Source organism: Cucurbita pepo, chromosome 10, assembly GCF_057944985.1.
Source record: "Cucurbita pepo subsp. pepo isolate OVF chromosome 10, ASM5794498v1, whole genome shotgun sequence".
Lineage (NCBI taxonomy): Eukaryota > Viridiplantae > Streptophyta > Magnoliopsida > Cucurbitales > Cucurbitaceae > Cucurbita > Cucurbita pepo.
The window spans coordinates 2988627-3010722 of NC_141807.1; the positions used below are offsets into that span (position 1 = coordinate 2988627).

At 36.4% G+C, this 22096-nt stretch overlaps 5 protein-coding genes across 5 annotated transcripts; all 5 read right to left on the reverse strand.

The window, feature by feature from the left end:
- Positions 1 to 91: 91 nt before the first annotated feature.
- HKL3 (hexokinase-like 3) lies at positions 92 to 4045 on the reverse strand. Its single transcript, XM_023687428.2, has 10 exons — positions 3938 to 4045; positions 2677 to 3064; positions 2438 to 2588; positions 2108 to 2284; positions 1776 to 1850; positions 1528 to 1683; positions 1359 to 1457; positions 1141 to 1271; positions 792 to 873; positions 92 to 582 (listed from the first exon to the last, which is right to left on the reverse strand). Exons 2-10 carry the CDS (start codon positions 2961 to 2963, stop codon positions 259 to 261), a joined length of 1482 nt encoding a protein of 493 aa, XP_023543196.2. The 5' UTR covers positions 2964 to 3064; positions 3938 to 4045; the 3' UTR covers positions 92 to 258.
- LOC111803144 (transcription factor bHLH19) lies at positions 3624 to 5393 on the reverse strand. Its single transcript, XM_023687429.2, has 4 exons — positions 5258 to 5393; positions 4591 to 5157; positions 4139 to 4507; positions 3624 to 4045 (listed from the first exon to the last, which is right to left on the reverse strand). The coding sequence occupies exons 1-4, from the start codon at positions 5291 to 5293 to the stop codon at positions 3992 to 3994; spliced, it is 1026 nt and encodes a 341-aa protein (XP_023543197.2). The 5' UTR covers positions 5294 to 5393; the 3' UTR covers positions 3624 to 3991.
- A 3661-nt stretch (positions 5394 to 9054) lies between these two features.
- On the reverse strand, positions 9055 to 10068 carry LOC111803273 (transcription factor bHLH25-like). Its single transcript, XM_087127598.1, has 3 exons — positions 9646 to 10068; positions 9200 to 9493; positions 9055 to 9129 (listed from the first exon to the last, which is right to left on the reverse strand). The coding sequence occupies exons 1-3, from the start codon at positions 10066 to 10068 to the stop codon at positions 9055 to 9057; spliced, it is 792 nt and encodes a 263-aa protein (XP_086983724.1).
- Positions 10069 to 12159: 2091 nt separating this feature from the next.
- WDR5A (Transducin/WD40 repeat-like superfamily protein) lies at positions 12160 to 14510 on the reverse strand. The gene is made up of 2 exons (XM_023688434.2): positions 13641 to 14510; positions 12160 to 12685 (listed from the first exon to the last, which is right to left on the reverse strand). Exons 1-2 carry the CDS (start codon positions 14295 to 14297, stop codon positions 12392 to 12394), a joined length of 951 nt encoding a protein of 316 aa, XP_023544202.2. The 5' UTR covers positions 14298 to 14510; the 3' UTR covers positions 12160 to 12391.
- Positions 14511 to 15089: 579 nt separating this feature from the next.
- On the reverse strand, positions 15090 to 21675 carry LOC111803845 (kinesin-like protein KIN-8B). The gene is given in 18 exon segments (XM_087127511.1): positions 15090 to 15944; positions 15946 to 16006; positions 16008 to 16100; positions 16102 to 16382; positions 16652 to 16765; positions 16844 to 16948; positions 17061 to 17297; positions 17373 to 17435; positions 17706 to 17856; positions 17977 to 18225; positions 18604 to 18695; positions 19369 to 19464; positions 19559 to 19703; positions 19939 to 20027; positions 20563 to 20679; positions 20773 to 20844; positions 20926 to 21192; positions 21268 to 21675. Coding segments are annotated over 17 exon segments (2130 nt in total). The 5' UTR covers positions 20974 to 21192; positions 21268 to 21675; the 3' UTR covers positions 15090 to 15827.
- Between the last annotated feature and the right edge of the window lie 421 nt (positions 21676 to 22096).

Consider the following 22096-nt stretch of genomic DNA (forward strand, 5'->3'; position numbering starts at 1 on the left):
CCTGAACCGGCAAAAGCTTAAATGTCCTGGCCCGGTCCATTTCAAAGAGGAGAAAGGTTTCAGATTGTTTAGTATGGTTTGGCATACTCTATTGTAGAAAACAGGCAAACTCTATTGGTTTCCTTCAACTTCCGTAGTTTGGGAAAAAGTTAAAGTGACATAAGAAAGGGAACAACACTTCCTCCCTTCAACTATAGCTATATATGCTTACAAGTGAAGAAAAAGAATGATCTAGTTTCTTATAAAATTTTTGAAAAGTTAGAAGTCAAAATTTTCTTTCTGGGATGAAGCAAGGAACACAGCTCCAGCGCCGGACCCCCCATGAGAATGTTCCACTATCACATTGTCTGAAAGTTCATTTCCAAGCATTTCCCATATGCTACTATTGAGATAGTTTCTAAACACCCTGTAATGCTCGTAAAGCCCACCTTCCACTGTCACTATGCTTCTTTTGTTTTCAATCCTCCCCAGCTTCTTAACGATCCCCACAATGCCAGCTCCAGCAAGACGGGCTGCACGTTCTGACACGACATCGCAAACCTCAGCAACGATTTCTCTTGCCATTGGAGTAGAATCAGTTATCTTGCATTCATAGAGAACATGTCAACCAGTGTGGAAGAGAAGTGCAACTAAATGCATGCTTTGATATATAATAGAGACTAATTTGAAAACATCCCCATCAACCCTATTGTATACTAAGGGTCTATAACTATTAGAAGTTCATGATCTAATCTATGTGGTGTGGGAGGAGGAAAGAATTGATCAGTGTTCAATGCTTTAATGATCCTCACCCCAAAAATTTCTTTCAGCTTTTCGTTGACAACTTCTCGATCTTCTGAAGTATCCTGATGCATTGCAGCCATATCAGGTGACCTATAACAAAATCGATATAAGTCAAATTGTCAATTGTCAATATGGTTCGGTATTTGTTCCTTCGAAGATGCAATCGTCATGTAAATCCATAAACCAGATTTGATAGCGTTATCACAAAATTAAGCCACTCCAGTTCAGTTTTAGGATGGAAATATGCTCAATTAGCCCAGCTTTGCATTGTTTTCCAAACTGTCGTATTAACTACCATTTAATTAACTGTTGTGTTGCAACTAATATTACCGGACTGCTTGAAAATGAAGTCAATACCTTAGCAGATAAGGGGTCATAAGCTTTGGAGGTACGGGATCCCCAAATAATAATGTTTCCTGTGCCATTTTTACCAGGACTCTTCTCACAATCTCTCCCAAATAGGTTCCTGATACCAACTTTTGGAATACCTGAGATAATTGAAGAATTGTTAGCCAATCTGGATTAGGATTCTCTTTGAGTATGGGCGGTTACGATCGATCTACAATCTGCCATACCTGACTACCGGGGTTTAAACTTTCAGAATCTAGACAAGCATCAAACTCGGTTATTGGAAGGTGCGGTGAACGGAAATTTCCCCACTCCATGCTGATTCCCTGCAATATAAGAACAGAATGAGACTGATCTTCAAGTTGCAATACCATTTAGTTGGCTAATCTTACTAACCATCTCCCTTGACGTTCGTGATGGTCCATTTAAGTGAGCAAGTTCTTGTGCTGATTCTATATAAGCAGCATTGGTGCCCATGCCTAAAGTTATAGCAGCAACACTGTCCCTGCAGTAGTATCTACCTCCAGCTAAATTCCCAACAGTATCATCAACCTGCTCGAAAAACCGGAAATATCACAACAAAGCTGGAAGGCTGGAACTAGTTTTGTGAAAAGGAACTTTAGTTCAAATATACAGCTGCGTACCATTGCAGAGACACGAAGGTTCACACCATGCTTATTCAAAGCCCGGTTGATGTTTTTCACCATATTCTTTCCAACCTGAGTTCATAATTATATTTGGTTTCAGCCATGTAAGAGATGTCCATCATATTTCATCAATAGTAGATAAAAGTGGCAAATTTTCTATAACATGTGATATAGATTCAAAACAGGTCCATCAGAATAACATAGGGATTTAAACCGTCTGCATCGTGTTAATCTCCGTCTGAATGATCATTTATTCACCATAGATTGTTGTAGTTCTATGAAAATACTATGTGAGAGAATGCAAAGGGACGGGAGTGATTATACTCAACTGTGTCATCAGCGGAGAAACTATCCCATTTAATTACATTTCCCAATGTGGCCGCAGCATCATCCACTGGATATGATAATGTAAAGCCCAGCTCCGTCCTCTTCACCGGTTCATTTTCATTCTCTGGATGAGCGGAAACAAATTTTGCAACCTCCGCAGCAATGAAGTCGAACAGATCCTGTTTCCAACAAAATTCAAATAAAACCTTCGCCAAAGCCATTGATCATAATCTAATTGTGATAAAGGGGAGTGCTCAAATTCTAATTCCTGAGGTGGGATACAATCTGAACCATGATTCAGTACCATAAGTCGAAGTGTAGGTAAAACGAACCTCAGAATTACCATTCATCACATTGGAAGGGATCGAAATCTCCTCGCGATGAATATCAGAGATGGGTGCGTTCTTTCCCCCAAGCCGAGCGCACAAAATCAAGAAATTGGTTCCCCGCAAATTAACCCCATAATAAAACCCTTCCTCATCTCTATCACCCAAGTACAAGCATAACAAATCAAAGCCATTAGCAATTCAAATTTCAAAAGATAAATGGCAGCAACAAAAAATAAAAATACCCATTGGGGAAAGCGTCAGCGTAAGAGACGAGCATTTTGAGAGTGGCTTTGCCACGGGTTCCATCCGATGCAATGGAGGCCCGCATATCGCACTCCAAATCATCGGCGATCTGCCACAGCTTGGGTACGGGAGTTGCACAATCCCGGGCGAATTTGCGGAGAATTCGGTGTGCTTGCTTCAACTGCCATTGTTTCCTCCGCTTCCATCTCCTCAGCGCAGCGGCGGCGACTACCAGAGTGGCAGTAGCGGCCAATGCGGCCACCAGAATCTCCTTCCGCATGGGCATGGCTGGTGTGTTGTTGAACAGTGTGCTTCCTTCGAAGGGAATATAAAATCAGGAAGTTCCAGTTTGGATATGCAGTTAGTTTCGTTGATCATCTCTCCCATCTCCATGGATCAAACAAATAACAGAATTCAGTTACTGGGAAACACAGAACGCGAATTATGGATACCAACGGCCGATCGCTATGCCGTTGGGTGCTTCCAATCTTTCAACACTATCCATTAGGATTTAGAACACGTCGCGCCCTTAATTTCACACCCTTTATTTATTTATTTATTTATTTAATCAGTTCAAAAATAAAGAAATTCTCTCAGCCCAATATCATTAGTTCAATAGGCCTTCAATGTCGGTAATTGGGCCGACTCGTAATTGGGCCTGCTAGTAACAGAACATCACCAATCACATCATCCCACGTAAGCCCTACCCACCTAAGACGCTGACTATATGAATATTCCTGGTTGGAAGTGGTTTGGTTAAAATTTAAGAAATAAAACATGAAGCGTTGACAATAGAGAAGAATATAAGATCTCGTAATCTTAATGGGACATCGGCTGTCTCCTCTTCTTCCTCACTTCCACTCTATCCCGACACCCCATAAATTGTTTTGTTTATACTCAGGAGTTGTCTTAATTAAGTTGCAATGGAGCTGTCAGATCCAGATAATTAGTTGTAATATCCTTGTAGTTGTCTTAATTAATCCATAATAATCAACATCTTACAATAATTAATTATAGATCCGTATGCAAAGGAGACTCCCCAAAAAAACGGGAGCTTGGGGGGAAAAAGTCTTGGATTTACAGCACATGTGGGTGTTTTGTTATCCTAAATTTCCTTAACGTGGTCAAAGATCTGCCCCACGCAAAAAAATGCAAAGAAATTTTTCTAAAAAAACAAACGCCCTCGTGCTGAACATATTCTGGAGTAAAATGGAAGCAGATCATCAACAGTTAATTGGAGCATTGTAGGCAAAAGCCAACCTTTGTGACTGAGAGTGACAAAGCTCTGTAATTTTACACGAATTGTAGGCAAGTCTATCGTAGTTTCTGCACTAGCTCCTTCACTGTCATGGAAAAGCCATCACCCATCTGCAATTACATAATAAAGCAAATGAATTTAGTCCCCTAATAAGCTCATTCTCCAGAAATGACAGTTCTGAAATGGAAACATATCCACAGTACCTGAGCTATAATAGTTATATCAATCATGAAATTGCCAAATGGCAAGGCACTGCTGTTGAGAACTGTTAGATTAAGCTCCTCTATGTGGTTTAGTATGTTTGAAAGGCAGCCTTTGCATTTCTTGCCATGAATCTTCAACAGAACATCCTTCCCAGACACTCTGGCTTCTATCTCTGGAATGGCTCTGTCGGATGAGCTGTTTTCCTCTGAGGAATCGTCTTCCACCACGGCAGAGACATCCTCGGATCTGTTCACAAACACCACTGATTCCACTCTTGATTTGGCTGCTTCTTCATCCGCAACCTTCAAACGATCTTGAAGATCCTTGATGTATGTTATTGCATCCCCAAGAATAGACGCTTTGTCCATCTATTACCAATAACCCATTTGATCCGTTAAACAATGTCAATAAAATCTTGAATTTTAAGGTCAAAATTAGATCATGTACTCACCTTCTTGAGGTGTGGAATAAGAGCTGAAAGAGCAACGAATCGCTGGCTGAGCTTTTCTCTACGCTTCCGCTCAGCTATGACATGATCTTGAGCAACCAAAGCGGTGCGATAATTCATAGCCGAAGCGCTCCTCTTCATTCCCACACCATCGTATTTTGGGGAACCATTTGGATTGTTCTCATAGGAACCTTGAGGGATCGCCGATGACAAATCAATGTTCCCTTCGCACCCAATTTCGAATTTGGGCTTCACGTTGCTGTAATTGCCATTGTTCCCAACTAATTTGTTGGAAGCAGGAGGAGAAGAAGAATGGGAATTCCCAAATGAAATGATGTGTGATGAAGAAGACGAAGCAGCCATGGAAGCAATTTGACGGGTCGTGGAAGAGTTGTTCCAGCTGCCACTGGTCCTCGGCTGCTTGGCCGGCGGCGGCGGAGTTTGTACGGAGTTCTCAAGATCTAGGTGGGATGTGTGGCTTTCGTCAGAGAAAGTTTGGAAACTGAGCTCGTCTAGCGTGCACTCAAATGGGTTCATTTCGAAATCATCCATAAATGCAGATTCCAAATCCTAATTATAACCAAAACCCAAAAAACATAAGATCAAGCAAAAAAAGAAGCGAAAACGAAGTTGAAAAGGCCAAAAAAAAAAAAGGCATAAAAGTGTTTACCATATCAGATAACCATTTTGCAGATGAGATTTCCATTGCGAAAAGGGTCAACAAAACTAAGGTTTGGGTGTGTGTGTTTATCAGTTCACAATCGAATGAAGCGAGGAAGAAGATTGTTAGGTAGCTTTATAGGTGCTACCCTACGCGGTTTGCGCTTTCATTTATTATAAACATTATATAAATTGATTTGGCACGTGTGAATTCAGCTTCCTCCGCTTTTGGGGGCTTTCTAGTCTTTTCACTTCAATTTTGAACTTCTTTTGGTCAATTAATCCATGTATTTTTCTCACGTTTTCTCCCTTTCCTTCTCACTGCAACACTATTCCCAAATTTCTAAATCTTATTTATATTTGGAAAAAATTTGGGTGTTGGTTCACCTTTTGTAACCCATTCACGGTCCATGGTCCACTCGGTGAGAATCGAAATGATAATGAGATGCGACGTTGTATGAGATTGGAGCCTGGTCGTAGGCCAAATGGTAAAGGGTATAATGCTTAGTCAAACAATGGCTCCAATTCCGTACCTTAAAGTTTAATCACTTCCCTCGTATTATTGGTCGTCCGTTGCATACTTACATCATCCCATGTAATCTAAACCTCCTTCTAATCTGAATGCAACACCCCGATTTTATTACCGTTCATCTTAACTCAAAGATTCTATTCTCTTTTCACAATGACTTTGAGATTAATAATTTGATTAAACAATAGAAGATCACATATATGTAATGTTTATGAGATTTTTCGCCGCTAAGATTGAAAGTGGGAAAGATTTTTATAAAAACGGAGACATGAAAAGCACAACCATTTATGGAGTTATTTTATTTGAGATCTCATGTGTTATATCAAATATAATAAACATAGGAATTATTATTGTTTTAATGTTCTCCATTTGTTTATATAAATAATTATACATGTCCCAGTCATATAATGGGGGCTGATTACGCTGAATTTTTTGAGTAACCCAACACTGCATTCACATGAAACCGTTGATGAATTATTATAATACATAAATAATTCAACTCACCAAAACATATGATTAACCATGATTAGTTTCCCTAGTTAACATAACTTATTGGGAATTATTCCTCTTTTATGGATATATTATTTGTAATATTACCTAAGTTATATCATAATGATTAGCCATTGGTTTCTCTTCTTATTCATATGCATATGCATGTTCTAAGAATTATTCTCTCCCATCTTATTAGTATCTCTTTCGTCACTCTAGATTTATCGTTTTCCAACGCTCAAAATGCCATCGAAAAAAGACCCATCTATATAACTTTTGTAATGAAATTATATTCTTTAAACCTACCTGGGTTCTCCAAAATGATAATGTCAATGGAGTTTCAATTTCAAAAAGCCAAATGAAAAGGGAAAGAGGTTAAACAAATGAAAAAAATGTGTGAAAATGCAATGAAATTCAAATACAAAGAAAAAGGGTGTGTTTTTTTTGTAATGGTTGAAGTGGATGGGAAGGATTTGAATATCATTGTTTAAGATTGGTTGTTTGTAGTGTGAATAATGAGAGCCATAAGTTGAAAAATAGCATAACCCAAAACAAGAACGAGTTAGTTCATGTGTATTCTCGTGATACTCGAAAAAAGAAGAATACATGAATAAACCGAGACTACATTCGAATGAAAACAATTATGAGGATAAGATGACTAATACCTATACAAACAAGATGCACTTTCCTTATCGTTGGCTAAATTATAGAAATTCCATAGTTAAGCATGTTTTTCTTGGAAGTGAGAAGTAAGTAACATGACTATGTCGCAAGGGATGCTGGAGAATGTCAGAGACATTAAGTGCCGAATCTGGATTCCAAATCTTGGACATAGGTCGTAAACCAATAATCTAATTAAAAAAATTAAAGCTTTGTCTCATATGTATACCAAAGTCATAACAAAGTTGATGATGTTAGTATGACGTAATTAAGTATGAACCCTAATTTTTGTATTTCTAATACTCTTTGTTAAAGTATTTTGGAAACAATAAGTTAACAATAAAGAAAGGTTTTTATTTTCTTATTTACCTAAAACTTGGGTATTACACTTCTTTTTCCGACAATCCTGGAAACACACACAAACACACACACACACACCAATTAACATTTGACTACAAATAATTAAAATTTGTCTTCAAAAGAAAAAAAAAATGTATATATATATTATTTCAAATGATAATTTAAAACGTGACAATTTGATCGGTCAAAGCCTTGGAAGGGCTAAGGGAAGATTCCCCGCCACCTCACCCTCCCATCATAAACTATATATTAATATATATTTATAATTTAAAAAGAGAGAGAAAAATAAATAAAGCTGATTAAAACGCGTGAAGTACAATTAGAGAGACAAGACAAGCAGCGGAGTCTACTTATATTTGTGAGTGGTGAGATCCGAGATTAGATTTGCTGAAAACCCCTCCAAATTACTTATATTTGAATTTAATCCCTACTCCTCGTTTAAACCACTAAAAAATACCATCCTAAAATTGAAATCTACTTTTAATTAATTAAATATATATTTCCTTATTTTTCAATTTGTGGCTCTCATTTTCTTAATCCCGACAACATGTCAATTATAACAGCTTCACAGCTCATAAATGGATATTCTGCTGTTTATTTAGTTAATTAAATACTTTTATGATTCTAAACATATGTTTAATGGATTTGATTCCAACATAATTTTGCGATGGTGAATTCCAACTAAGTACCCAACACAACACTTAATAGTTTATATTATTATATATATACTCCAAACATTATGAGCATGACATTACAAGTTGTACCCTAAACTATAAAATGTCATCCTCCTCCTCAACTGATATAATTAGTGGTATAATATTTATTTCCTCACCATAATGGAATAAGAATCTATTAAACAAATCTACCATAAAAATTAAGCTAAGATTGAGTTGATACGGTAGCTGTAACAAATCTTATAAATAATAATGCATTTGCTTATACATTCCAACCAGTTCGTGGCTCTAGATTTTGATAATCTATTCCGGAATAAGATGCTAATTAATCCAATTCATTTATATGTATATCCTAAACCATAATAAGACAAGCACACGGAGCCACAATATATATATATATATATGAACAAATATTTATATAAATTCATATATTCAAATAACTCTAAATTACCTATAAAAACATGATTACGAAGTTGAGATAATTTAATTTATTTTTTGTTGAGTTGGTTGGGACATCTCTATGAGGTATATGTTGAAATTAGGTTAAACTGCCAATAATTGGAGCTTGGCCATATCTCTGATTCAAAGTCAATGGTTATATGAACACTTTTTGTTTTTGTTCTTTTCATTTTAAACACTATTTTTTTTTTTTTTCCTAAAAATTTTTCATTAATAGCTCAATTCAACGGACCAAAATTACTCACCACAGCACAACATATACAATTTTAAAGTTATTATAAAAAAAAAATAATAATAAATAAATAAAAACAAGATCATTTGCAAATTGATGAAAAATATAATTCTTAAAAAATAAATGTAGGAATTTTAAATTAAATTAAATAAGAAAATAACGTCACTCAATCTCACCAAACATAATTGTTGTTCATATATTAATTAAGGTAATCCAAATGCCAACAATATAATCTTTCCCAGCATCATTTTGTTCATATACTTGAGCTTTATTAATATTCATATTCATACACTTGGAATTTATTTTTTATATACAGAAAGTTTAAGAACAAAAGGAGCGAGATAATTCTGACTTCTAAACTCTTGGTCGAAACAAACCGCATAATCAAGAACGATAAGACAAGGTTATATGAACTCGAGCAAAGTCTGTGTTAGCTTGTTCCCAAGATCTGTGGCTGTCATGCAAAAACCAACCTCCATCTGCAACAAGGTAGCAAATATTAATGAAATGTGATTATGTTTGGTGATAATAGAGAGAAAGGAATTTGACCTGAGCAATAATGGTTATATCAAGTCTGGAATGACCAAATGGCAAAACGCAGCTATTCACAATGGTTAGCTTAAGCATCTGAATTTGGGTTATTATGTTTGAAAAACAGCCTTTTTGTTTCTTGCAATGAATTCTCACAAGAACATCACTCTCCAAAACCCTTGTTTCTATGTTAGGAACTGATTTAATTACTCTCCCCTCCTCATCTCCTGCTTCTTCCTCAGCCCATTTGACACGTTCTTGAAGCTCTTTCACGTACTTGATAGCTCCCCCAAGCACTGAAGCCTTGTCCGTCTGTCACCATAAATATTAACCCTTTCATATTTCACATGAACTTACCAAATGAATTCAAAATCCTTAAAACTTGGTTAAACCACATTGAATTCAAAATCTAAGATTAACCCTTTTTTGTTCTTAGCAATTGGATATTATGAGCAAATTTTTACCTTGTTGAGGCCGGGGATTAGAGCTGAAAGAGCAGCAAAGCTTTGGCTTAGCTTCTCTCTTCGTCTTCTCTCAGCTATAACATGTTGTTGACCATTTCCTGAAGTTCTACCAATTGTTGCACGCTTCTTAATGTCATGGCCTTCTTCATATCCAATTACATACCTATTTTGATTCACATCCAAACTTTTGGGTATTATGAACGACAAATCTTTTCCTCTCTCGTCCTTACCCATCGCACAATCAAGCTTCTCAATTTCAGGTGAATCCCCAAAGGAAATAAACTGGGAAGAGGAAATAGAATCAAGTTGGACCGAAGTGATGAGTTTTTCGGTCGCCGGAAAATTGGTCGGAAAATTGAGCTCATCGAGTGTGTAATCATGGGGATAATTGGTGATCTCGTATTGATATGCAGATTCCATCATTTCCTAAAAGTCAAAATATTAATTCACAACCATGAAATGAATTTCAAAGATGAAGAACAAAGTATAAGAAAAGAAAAATTAGCTTACTAGTTCGGATAACCATTTGGGCGATGAGATTTCCATCAAAGAAAGAGTTGGCTGAATTGTTATATATGCTGAGAATCAAGATAATCAGACAAGTTTTAATTATATGCTTCAAAGTCACGATATACTCCAAAATTAAAGGGAAAAACAACAAACCCTAAAGAAAAGAAAGGTGTAAATTAAAATGAAATCAAATTAAATGGGAAGTTTGGAAACATAAATTAAACCCTAGTTGGCGACCTCTTCTTGCCCATACCTTGAAGGCTTGGAGTTTGAAAGGATTAGATGCTGCTTTGCTTTCTCCCAAAGCTTCTATTTTTCTGTTCAATCTTCAACTAGGCTAACTGGGTGAGAAGTGTTTTGGAGTTTTTAAGTATTTAAAAATACTTAGTTTTGGGTTTGAATATGTACATAAATTTCTATCATCATTCACAATATCTGGTTCTACCCACCTTGCCTTCCATCATATATAACATTTTTTTTTTCCAATTTTGGAAAGGGAAACTTAGTTTTGGCCTTTGGGTCGGATTTAGTAGTGCATATAAATTTTAATTAATTTCAATTTTCTATTTGTCTTTTGGATGGCAAACCCAACTAAACAAAATAATAGTAATTATAGAAAATTAAGAGAGACAAGTATCTTTGTTCAAAATACTACAATATTATAAATTTTGAATTTTTTTTTTTTTTTTTTTTTTTTTTTTTAATTCAATCATTAAGTTACATTCCAATGAAAGTTTTATTTTGGTTTAAAATATCATTTTGGTCTATAATTTTTTTTCTTACTTTTAATATATTTTAAACTTAAACTTTATTGTTAATTTATTGTAAACTTTTCAATAACTAAAAATAAAAAAAATGTATCCTTTACACTAACAAGGAATAACTTACTATTCATTAAAAAAATATATAGAGTAAATTAGGATACTATTTTGTTTCTTGCCCAAATAATTTAGAAAGACATTTTGTAATTGTTGTTAATAATAATAATAATAATAATAATAATAATAATGATAATAATAATGAGTGTGAATCTTTGAAGGAAAAACAACATATATATATATATATATATATATATATATATATATAATGGCATGTAGAAATAATCTTTTAATCTAAATTTAATTTAATTTAATTTGATTGTGTGAATTGGAAGGTTGGAGAAAGAAAATGCGGCTGGGCATCATGACCTTTAAAATATTAGGAGGATAAGTAGACGACCGTTTTTAAATGTTTTTTTTTTTTTTTTTTTTTAATTTGTGTTCGGTGAGAATATTTTAAGTTATTAATCTTCCATCCATTTCAAATAAAATTTTATCAGGTTTTTCAATATAATATTCAAAATGCAATTTTCGGGGTAGCCATAAATATAAAGCAAATTCCTTGCACAACCCCAAAGAGACGACCATGGCTATTGCTAAAAGATCCGTGAAACTCGGGGGCCCAGTAAAGCTTGCTAAAGCCATGGCTCTACTAAAGAAAGGAGGAAATCGTGTTGGCAACAGAAACAGGTATTTGATCAATATGAGCAAAAACTGAGTAGGGGTTAGAGATCTATGCAACCAATATTAGACAAAATGATCAAAAAAAGGAAAATGGAGGAAGAGGGAGATTCAGAGAGCTCAGCTCATATCCATTAACCCAAGACGAGATAGCTACACATCACATCCTCGACCAGCTACTTCTTCGTTTCACTTCCTTGCCTCAAGAAAGAAAAAACTTTCAACCTCTATATTATGACTTCAAAGGATTTAAAATTCAACTCTACGGTAGTTTCTACTAACATACACCTTCCAATAGTCTGATGTTCCTACTGTCAGCAACGCAGAAACAGACTAGTCAATACACTACTGATTGAGTTGAAGTCTTGTTATGATATATTATAGAGTCTTGCCTCCTATTTCTCAGTTTCTGTCACTCATTCTTACAACCTAAACTCTGTTATTCGAACAACATTCTGGGGAAAGTAAAATAAACGAAAAGAACCTACAATCCTTAACTCTTGGATGCAGCAAACCAACTACACTACATTCATAAACATCACCGAATCTGTGATAGCAATCGTTAGGGTGACAACAACAGAGACGCGGAGAATAAAAACAAAACTTACATGCTTAACTTTAAAAAGGTTATGTTTTTAACAGTTTCTACTTAATAAAACTAAGCTACAAGAATTGTGCCACCACCACAGAGTTATATGTTCAAACCTTGATCTTGGATTGCCTTGATGACAAATGAACTAGTCTTTCTTCTGGGTCCAGATCTTCACAGTTTTATCATTGCCCAGTGCTCCAGAAGCAATCAGGTTCTCGCTGGGGTGACAAGATACTGATATAACTGTGTCAGAGTGACCTTCTAGTTTCTGAACTATTTCCCTGGTCTGCAGTTCCCATAGATACACACAATTGTCTTCTGAACCACTCGCGATATACTTTCCATTTGTCACAGAAAAGGTGGAGGCGATGCAGAATTTCGAGTTAGCATGGCCTGTGTAAGTTTTCAGAAATTTTCCAGTAGAGAAGTTCCACAATCTCTGTGATTTAAAAGAGAGAAAAATATCGTATGTAAATAATCAATACTAACGAGATGATAGAAAAATAGAAATAGTGTAGTGTGAAGATCAGCAGTTTGGCTTGCCTGCTATCCTATAGCCCAAAAGAGAAGCTTTTCTAATTATCAAATTGGATTTACATTCATAAAACTTGGTTAGTCGTCTATGCATCAACATATAAGATGCATGATCCCGGCACTCAGAATTAAAATAAAAAGTAACAACAATAAATTCAAACCAAAAGAAACGAACTGTTCTGTATTTACAAGATGTTCAAAATTTGACTTCTGACAAGACGATAACTATCTTCATCAAGAGTTCAAAACTTAAAGTGACCTCAAAAGAAGCCACATAATTGTAAATCAGTTTCATATTACCATTATTATAGTCCCACTAATTGTTTTTCTAACCCCCACCCACGGGATGCAAGATTATATTTAAATCTATGTAATACTGATATAGATATTCCTAGTTTCCACTTATCCTTAGACAGTAATAATCACTAAAACTTCTGAAAAAATCACCAAACTATATACAGATAGATCAAGCAAAATCAAGCAATAGAAACGCAGAAGCGGCCCATAAGTACCTTCAACCTAAGTCATAGAGCAAAATTCATATAGAAGGTTCACCCACAACATCTTCGAAGTAAATGTTTGGTGAATATTCTTTTTAAAATACTCTGAGACCTTCAACCTAGATGAAATGTTCCATACGTAATATTTTTAGCATAGGTAATTAACAATAAAAAATTCCAATCGAAAGCCATTCAGATGATGAATAATTTCCACACCTCTCAATACGAAATCTGAGCATATGAACCAAAAACACCCAATAACCAACCGGCAACCACTCATCCACAAAGCACAAAATATGCGATAAGTAGCACAATACATAAGCCTAAATCATGAAGAAAAAGATGTAAGAAGATACTCACCAAAGTATTATCTAAAGTTCCAACAAGAATAAATTTCCCATTGGGGGAGAACTTGACGAAAGAAACAGGTGGGTTTTCATCATCAATCAAAGTTTTCACACAATGCCCGGTAGAGGCATCCCAAATTCGGCACAGCCCATCATAGCTACTCGAAACAATCAGCGAGCCATCACGATTGAAATCCACGCCAGTGACAGGATCAGAGTGGGCCGGAAGGACTTTAAGACACTTGCCAGATTTGACGTCCCAAATGCGGACGGTCTCATCGAAGGAGCCAGACACAATCATGTTGGATTGGGGATTGAAGTTGACACAGAACACATAGTTAGTATGGCCATTGAGCGTCTTGATAAGGGATCCAGTAGAGACATCCCAAAGGCGAAGAGTCTTGTCGTCAGAGGCGGACACAAGAAAACGAGAATCGGAGGAGAAAGCCAAGTCGGAGACACCCTGTTCATGGCCTTGGAATTCATGAAGTGGGGTCAGAGTAGAATTTGAGCAGGAATAAGTGCGAAGGGTCTTATCGGCGGAGGAGGAGCCAAGAAGACGGCCATCCGCTGAGAATTTGACGGATGAAATCGCCCGCTTGTGGCCAGTTAGGGTTTGGGACAGAGTGTAAGGTTTATAGGAATCTGATTGAGATGGCTCCGAGGACATCCCTTCAATCTATCGCTGGAAAAGGAGATTCCAATGATTCTAATATGTGGCTTTTGAAATTGAAGAACCCAACGGGAGAAAGCCGAAGATGGAGGCGAAGAATCAAGGCCTCCGGCTCCAATGACAGAAGTACAGATCTCTACTATTTTCAGACCGCCCTAACGCGATGAACGATCTTCTTTCACAGCTCCACGCTTAGTTTTGGCGGGGATATAATAAAACGGGAGATATTCTGTAAATCAAATTTGCTAAATTATATAAATTAATTAATTAATTAATTACTCCAGAATTTTACCTCCTTATATAAGTATATCTTATTTTTTAAAATTTTACGAATACTACTGATAACATTTATAAACTTTATAAACATTTCAAAATTATTATTTGAATAATTCAAAATTTTAAACTATAAGTTAGCACGAAATAATGTGACGATAATTATAATATGTTACGTCATGAAACGTTTATAAAAAGGTCAAAATAATATCGTGAATTTGATAATATATATGAGTAAGTACTTTTTAGATTAAAAAAAAATCTTTTTAATATAGCCATCAAATTTCAACTAAGCTCATAGTTCCCTTTTCGAGTCTATAAAGCTCTCACCCTTCATAAGCTGATGTTGTATAGAGCTCATCCCTGATTTAGTCCCTATGGAGCTTCATCAACTCTTTTTCCAACTGCAATTCTCTTCTCTTTTCTGTCTGCCCATGCCCTTAGTAAGACCATGATGCTTATATCGTTAATAAGATTGAGGCTCACAACCTTTGATGCCCCCTTGAGCTGATAAAATAAAATTTAACAACTTACTTTACGATTCATAGAATGTCTCGTCATCCACAAATAGTATTTGCATCAAAATAGTATTACATATACAGGCAAACTAGCACCAGTGTTACATCTGGTTGTTAGCTATGTTCCCCCAAACCATTCTCCCCCTATTGACTAATGGAAGAGGAAAAAGAATCTAAAGAGCCAATAGCAAGTGACTTCATAAAAAAAATAAGTGTAATGTCATCGGAAATCTTGGTCCGACAAAACAGAGGTCTAGCCTCTATGATCAGGGTCAATAGATCAAAACCAAAGGGCCCTTACCCACTAGCAGAAAATGGGCAAAGCATGCGAGATCCAAGTGCTTGTTGTCATTAGCACAGTCTATGTTAAATAAAGCCATGTGAATGGGCTTGTGTGTCCTTTTCTTGTGTTGCTTGGTAAATTTCTAGTAATAGATGTTGCTATATCCCCTCCTCCACTATAATTTCTTAGTAAAAGATGTGACCTCAATAATCCTGTCAGAGAACTAATTGCATTGTTCGAAGATACTATGCATCTCAGAATGAATGTGCTTGTACACAAGTCTGGAGCCACCCGAAGAAAAGAACTTGCGGTAAGCTCGTCAGATAGGCTCTCAATGAGTAAGAAGACTAATTCAAACTGATCTCTTGAGAAGAACTATCCAACACAAGCTATCTATTTAAGATGAGTTTTGAAATATTAGTATGATAATTGCCTATATAACAGGACTCAAACTTACCTTCTGCCGCTCGCTAAATCGCTAACAACAGATGCTGTTGATATGCAGCTCCTACCATGAGAAGCATGACTTGACATATCCAAAAACGACTTGTAAGGATCTCGCTTCTCAGGGGGAACCAAAACACATGTTTGGCTTCACATCAACACTCCTAACCCTTGAATATGCTGATGGTGAAGTCACAAGTTTTGGTTCCCTCCCTGCAAAAGAGAAACATGATAAATGCGATATAAACGATGATCTTGACAAACATCATGCTAAGAGAAACGTGAATATCTAGCATACAAGTACTCTATTCCAGAAGATGGGCCAACAGATGTAGGTCTACTAGAAGTGAGACTAGACGACTGCTTTTCAACAAGCGCCAGAGAAGGAGTCATTGTCCAGCCTTCAATTCTCAGACCCTGCTCGACTGCAAGGTGCGATATCTGTTTCTCGTCAAGTCCCTGTCCCATAAGCAGGTTCCACAAGTTTTTCAGACCTTCTCGTTGATGGTGAATGACTTGATCTCTCATTGCCACCTCTAACTGAAGCTCAGAGTTAGCCATTCCCTGAAGGATTTCTCAAAACGTTAGGTTCTGTAGAAAATCACAGAACCATAAAAACATAAACCATCTATATTATAAAGTTCATCAGATTTCTTCTTTTCTTCACAGATATTACCAGAACTCCTGTTCAATTTCTTCCCCCTCCCCGCCCCCAAGATTTATATAAGTAACTGCATTCAACTGTCGCAGTGCCAAGTCATAAGATCATTTGCATTATATATGGTCGAGCAAATCAATTCTTCTAACCTAAGATCAATCCAGAATAAACTAACCAGCAGTCTATACTGACTAAGTATCCGCAAGTAGGTTTTATTCCCATTTCTACTAACGGCTTCATCAATCATGCCTTGAAGTTGACCCCGCTGCTTTTCATTGGCTTCAATTTCCTAAAGGAGTAGAATTTGTTTTACGAGTAATATGGAATTCATATGGACACTAAAGGAGACTTAAACATAGGCCTATACCTTCTGATAATTGATTCCTGCTTCATCATTTTCACGAATGTTATCTAAAATTACTAGACGTCGAGCAATCAAATCCTTTACGATTGCTCCATCCAATTCAACAGCCTGTGAGAGTGAAATGAGCGACAGTCACAAAACACTAAATCATGCTTTTTCTATCCTACTATTCAAAATCAATAGAGAAAACAGAAGAAAAAGTCGAAAAATAAAGATGGACCTGATGTCTTGAAATAATGTCATCAAGTCGTTGGAGTTCTGAGCGATTATTAAGGTTGGTTTCCTCAAGCTCAGACATAGCTTTCTGTAAGTTTATTCTTTCCTGAACGTTCTCACTTATTTCATGACTTATGATATTCAACCAAGACAGCTCATCATCTGCAGCCTGTTCAGCAGGTTTACTACTGAGCTGGGACTCCTTTTCAGCCAGTTTCTTTTTCAGTTGACAAACCTCAGTCTGAAGAAATCAAATAATTAAAGATCAATACAAGGGTCAACAATCTTTAAATAATTAATTTAATTAACATACCACCTGAAGACTATCAATCATCCGTTGGTAGTCTGATACATGGGTGTCTACTACTCCAACGTTTTTCTGGAAAACAGAAGATTTTGAGATCACATTGAAGTCATGCAACGGATATTTAAAAACATGACCTTGCAAATCACATCATGAAAAAAGAAAATCATATGGTTGGAATTGAAAACGATGAAAGAGTAAACTGTCATGCTGCATGAAAGAGAAAAGAAAGAGCACTAATATAGATTGTGAAAGAATATAAGTTTTGTTCACAAATAAACTTAACCTCCCCCCACACTCAAGAATACAAGTTCGAATGTGACATATGAGCACTGAAAATCTGACCTGTACGTGTGTCTTAATTTCCTTTGCTCGGTCAGCATATTTCAATGTATTCACAGTGTGATGATACTGAATATCTGCAGGTGATATCGTAGCAATCATCACAGTCTGAGAATTACCACTTAAACCATCTTTCAAAATTCGTGTCAGTTTACTGCAAAAATAAATGATAAATAAACTATGAAAAACAGCTATAGTGACCAGAAATGAAGTTTCAAGCTTTAGTTTTTCTTAGATAAGAAGTTCGACAATATAATGACACTGGAATACATACCTGTTACGGTAAGGAACATAAGCAAGACCTTTTTTCTGTTGTTTTCCCAACGCATTTATGCAGTTTGCTAAAGCAAGAAGTGAACGATTAATGTTAGCTCCATCTCGCAATTTTTGGCCAGCATTATTTGTCTCAGTAGCGCGTTCACTACCAGCAAGATCTACAAGTGCAAGTTTCCCATGCAAGACCTGATTTGGATATTTGTTTCTTCCCTTTCTTTTCACACTAATCTCCAAAACTGCATGTGATCTATTTATGTGATTATTATTCAATTATGTCGCGCAGTACGCTTATGTTGCATGAGGCAATAAAAAAATGTCAAACACTCACTGAGAGGAGTGACAAGTAAACTTAACTGATCTATGGTTATGCCAATTGCTATAAACGCATAGACTTTGAGTAACATTATGGATGAACCAATAAAGCCCTTGGCAACGAGTGATTAGTTACGAATTGTTAAAGAGACTTATATTCAAAGAAGAAATATTGAAAACCCGAATGCCTAGATACTGTTATGCAGGTTGAACGAACTTGAGCCATTAGCAAACATAAAATACAAAACCCAAAGAGAAAATGAGATATTCTAGTATCAGAACCCTTCGCCTATGACAACTATGGAAAACATACCTTGAAGAGGTAGCATTTACCTCTGTGCTCTCGGTTTTCCTCCGACTATTACCCATGTTCAAAAGTTCAAGAATTTTACCCGCAGAATGAACCTGAAGTAAACCCAAAACTGTGGGCATTTGTTTCTGGAGTAAAAATAAAATAGAAAGGAAAAACAATAGTGAAACTTTTTGGCAAAATGCAGTTTAAAGAAGATTTAGAAGGGTCTCTTTCTGTAGGCCCAGAAAAGAAGGGTGATGCAGGGATCCAAAATGAGACCAGGTAATTGAAGTTTATTTAAAACTTTCACAATTGTTTAACAGTTCCTACTGGAAAGAGAAGTCAATAATTTAACTGAAAGAAAAAATTCAGAGAGACTTGAAAGAATATGGATTGAAGCACCAAATCATAAAACTACTAGTAGCACGTAACAGCCAACTAATGCAGAAAAAGTGAAGATTAAGGCTCCTCTTGTATTTTGGCCTCGAAAGGCCTTCTCACTTTGGAAAGAAGCTTCACCATGTACTTAGGCAACAATCTACATAAAGACCTTGCGCCAGTTGGATTATAAGTTAGAAGCTCAAAAACCAAACCATCATTATTAAGATTTAAGAAGCTATAAAGGTTTCATCATCAAATTCCACCACAATGAACAAGTTGAAAGGCTATCAAATTTTCTGACACGATGTGTTTAAAAAAATGCAACTTTTCATTGATGAAAGAAAATCATTGTGTACCACCACATACTGGTTTCAAGGATCTAATAATACAAGAAAAAAAATAAACCTTGATACACCTAAGCCCAGCAACAGTTATTCCTTCCTCAGGATCCTCTCTAAGTTCTAAATGACCAGATGATTTTTCAAGCAAATCGTAGATTATCTGAAAAGAGTTTTAAAAGATGAAATTAATGTTTCTGTAAAACGAAAGGTAATCCACATGTACAATTGCCAAAGAAAAAGCAAGGTGAGAATACTTCATTATAGACTTCAAGATATGAGCAAGTAACTTCAAACTCATCGGCCCGCTCGTCTTTTTTTATAAGATCGAATACAGTATGCAAACTGAGCACCATGAGTCCAGGATCATCTTTGGTCCCAACCATTGTGTACGTTTTGCCGCTAACATTTGTAAAGGAAATTTGAGCATGATTAGTGTAGATTTGGGTATAGAGAACAACAGGAAAAGTTCAATGCTTTCCAGTTCTACATTGTGTGGTTCCCATTTATACTATACAGAATAGAAATCGCCCAACGCTCAAGAATTTAGTTGCATGGTTTAAACAGCACGCAAGGAGTAACTCCTCTAAAGCAAAGATGGAGATAACTTGAGAGCAAGAGAACACCTCTTTAATACCTTCCAGTGGAACCATAGGCAAAAACAGTCACGTTCAGACCTTGAACAACTTCAGGTATTATGGAAGAAATACTTTTTGTGTAGACTTCCTGAAAACACGGGGATTAGAAAATAATTAGAAATATGCTAAAAACATCAGCCCATCAGTATTTGAAGTTCATTCTTGCAAGGTGATGAGAAGCAAAGTGATACTACATCATAATACCGTAGCAAGTCAATAATGAGGGTTGTCAGAAACAAAGAAATACCTGCATAAACATTTTAAACTAGTAAAAAAAAAAACCTTACAACAAGACACCTTGCCTTCAATATAATACACTCGCTGATAATGAAATCTTTCACATTTTTCTGTTCATAAAATGTAGATCATATGGAAACTCTGGGAACGGAAAGAATTTAGAGGAAGTAAAAATAAACGATTTGGCTGGCCCCAAAGTGCCCAGAATGATGAACGATTATGGCCTATTTTGAGCACTATGGAGAAATTGTCCAATTCAATTCAATTTGGTAATCACCTCACAGCCATCAATCCAATTGTCTAGTTCCGGCAATGCGCTATCTCAATTACTCGACATGTAATCGGACACACACAAAAAAACGAAATTGGAGATAAGTTATACGCACCAGATTAGTACTATCTGGACCGAATGCATGGTCGAAACAATATTTCTTTTCCTTCGTTCGATTCCGAATGCGGTCGAGGTAATCCTTGGACAGGTCAGGATCCAGTATAAGCACCTCCTATAATTTGCAGCATGCCAAATTTCAGCAATAATTTGGTTAACAAAAATGACAATAAAAGAAAATTTTCAAACCGCAATTAGTTGAGGTAACCTTGCTTTCAATAACTTGGACAATATCACGGCCACGCTCTTTGTGTCTTAGAGGACGGCATTTCACTGCAACCTGAGGAACAGAATGCGACAAGAATGGCATGAAGCAAACAACGCAGTAGGACGTGGCTGTCGGCAAAGGCAAATGACGAACCGTCAGAGTAGTGGATTTCTTCGCTCCGGGTGCTCTGATGCTGGGCATTTTTAGCAGACATTGATTTCCACAACACTCGAGAAACAATCAGATGGAGTTCATTGGGGCCAGGACTACCCAAACAACTGGACCGCAATGTATAAAACATGTAACATTTTGCATTCGCATTCTGAAATAGACATTTCCTCCCATTTCCTTCCAGACTCACGTAACACCCCTCAAATGGCATCGAGACCACATACGAAGATCAAGGGAACTCCTCCCATCCTGGAAAGACAATCAAGAATCACAAACGATGCATTACCGGAAAATAATGCCATAAGACAACACAAAACAGAAAACCTGGAGAAACGTCAAGAGCAGTGATCGAAGTGGGAAAGGAAATGGAGTCGGACGGGGAGAGAGAAGATGGGTATGGTGAAGAAAGGGAAAAAAGATTGACCATGTATGCGATGGTTGAATGGCGTATGATACTAGCAACGTAAAGTAATGAGAGAGAAAGAGAAATGGAAATGCAAAGAAAGGCCATAAAAATGGATTCGGAGCTGGAGAAGAACTGGATTGATGGAGACCGTTGGTTTGATTTTGAAATGGACCGCAAACGAAATTGAAATCTGTTTCATTGCGTATGAGAAGGAAATTTTCGTTCTCTAAAACCTTTGCTCTGCATTCATGGTGAAGATTTTAGGCTATAATCTTTTGACATTTGTCTCCAGTTATATCCTTTCAATAATAAGATCCATGAATGGTTTGTGATCGTTGGAAACAGTACTACTTGACAACCACCCAGATCATCTTGTTGGCTGGCCGAGTACCATTTTGGTACAGAATCTAAATCATTGATCAGTTTGGTATACTAAATTTAGAAAGAGATCATCAAATGATGCAGCAAGCCGTCAACCTTAATGAAGTTGAATTATTTTGTAGGGCATGCCATGGACCAGTCTTCAGTAAAACCAACCACTCAACAATTGCAACAATTTTTAACATCGCTACTTCGGATTCTATCATTCTGAGTATTATTTATGCATACCTTCGGTCAAGTGGCACCTGGTTCAATCACATTACATTCTCGTCGTGCATTCAAGAAAAATTCATTACACACGTTAAACTGTCTACGAACAAATTGAATCAAGAATTTTTCTTCCAAGAGAAAAATAAAATCAAATAT

Excerpts from the sequence above, each read along its gene's own strand:
- HKL3 (XM_023687428.2), bottom strand. The coding sequence starts at position 2,963 with ATGCCCATGCGGAAGGAGATTCTGGTGGCCGCATTGGCCGCTACTGCC. Across the intron at positions 1,684-1,775 it reads ACCTTCGTGTCTCTGCAATG|GTTGATGATACTGTTGGGAA; the intron begins GTACGCAGCTGT and ends TTTTTCGAGCAG. Across the intron at positions 583-791 it reads AGCTGAAAGAAATTTTTGGG|ATAACTGATTCTACTCCAAT; the intron begins GTGAGGATCATT and ends TATGAATGCAAG.
- LOC111803144 (XM_023687429.2), bottom strand. The coding sequence starts at position 5,293 with ATGGAAATCTCATCTGCAAAATGGTTATCTGATATG. Across the intron at positions 5,158-5,257 it reads CAAAATGGTTATCTGATATG|GATTTGGAATCTGCATTTAT; the intron begins GTAAACACTTTT and ends GGTTATAATTAG. Across the intron at positions 4,046-4,138 it reads ATATAACTATTATAGCTCAG|ATGGGTGATGGCTTTTCCAT; the intron begins GTACTGTGGATA and ends ATGTAATTGCAG.
- LOC111803273 (XM_087127598.1), bottom strand. The coding sequence starts at position 10,068 with ATGATGGAATCTGCATATCAATACGAGATCACCAATTATCCCCATGAT. Across the intron at positions 9,494-9,645 it reads TAATCCCCGGCCTCAACAAG|ACGGACAAGGCTTCAGTGCT; the intron begins GTAAAAATTTGC and ends TTATGGTGACAG. Across the intron at positions 9,130-9,199 it reads ATATAACCATTATTGCTCAG|ATGGAGGTTGGTTTTTGCAT; the intron begins GTCAAATTCCTT and ends ACCTTGTTGCAG.
- WDR5A (XM_023688434.2), bottom strand. The coding sequence starts at position 14,297 with ATGTCCTCGGAGCCATCTCAATCAGATTCCTATAAACCTTACACTCTG. Across the intron at positions 12,686-13,640 it reads GAACTTTAGATAATACTTTG|AGATTGTGGAACTTCTCTAC; the intron begins GTGAGTATCTTC and ends TTTAAATCACAG.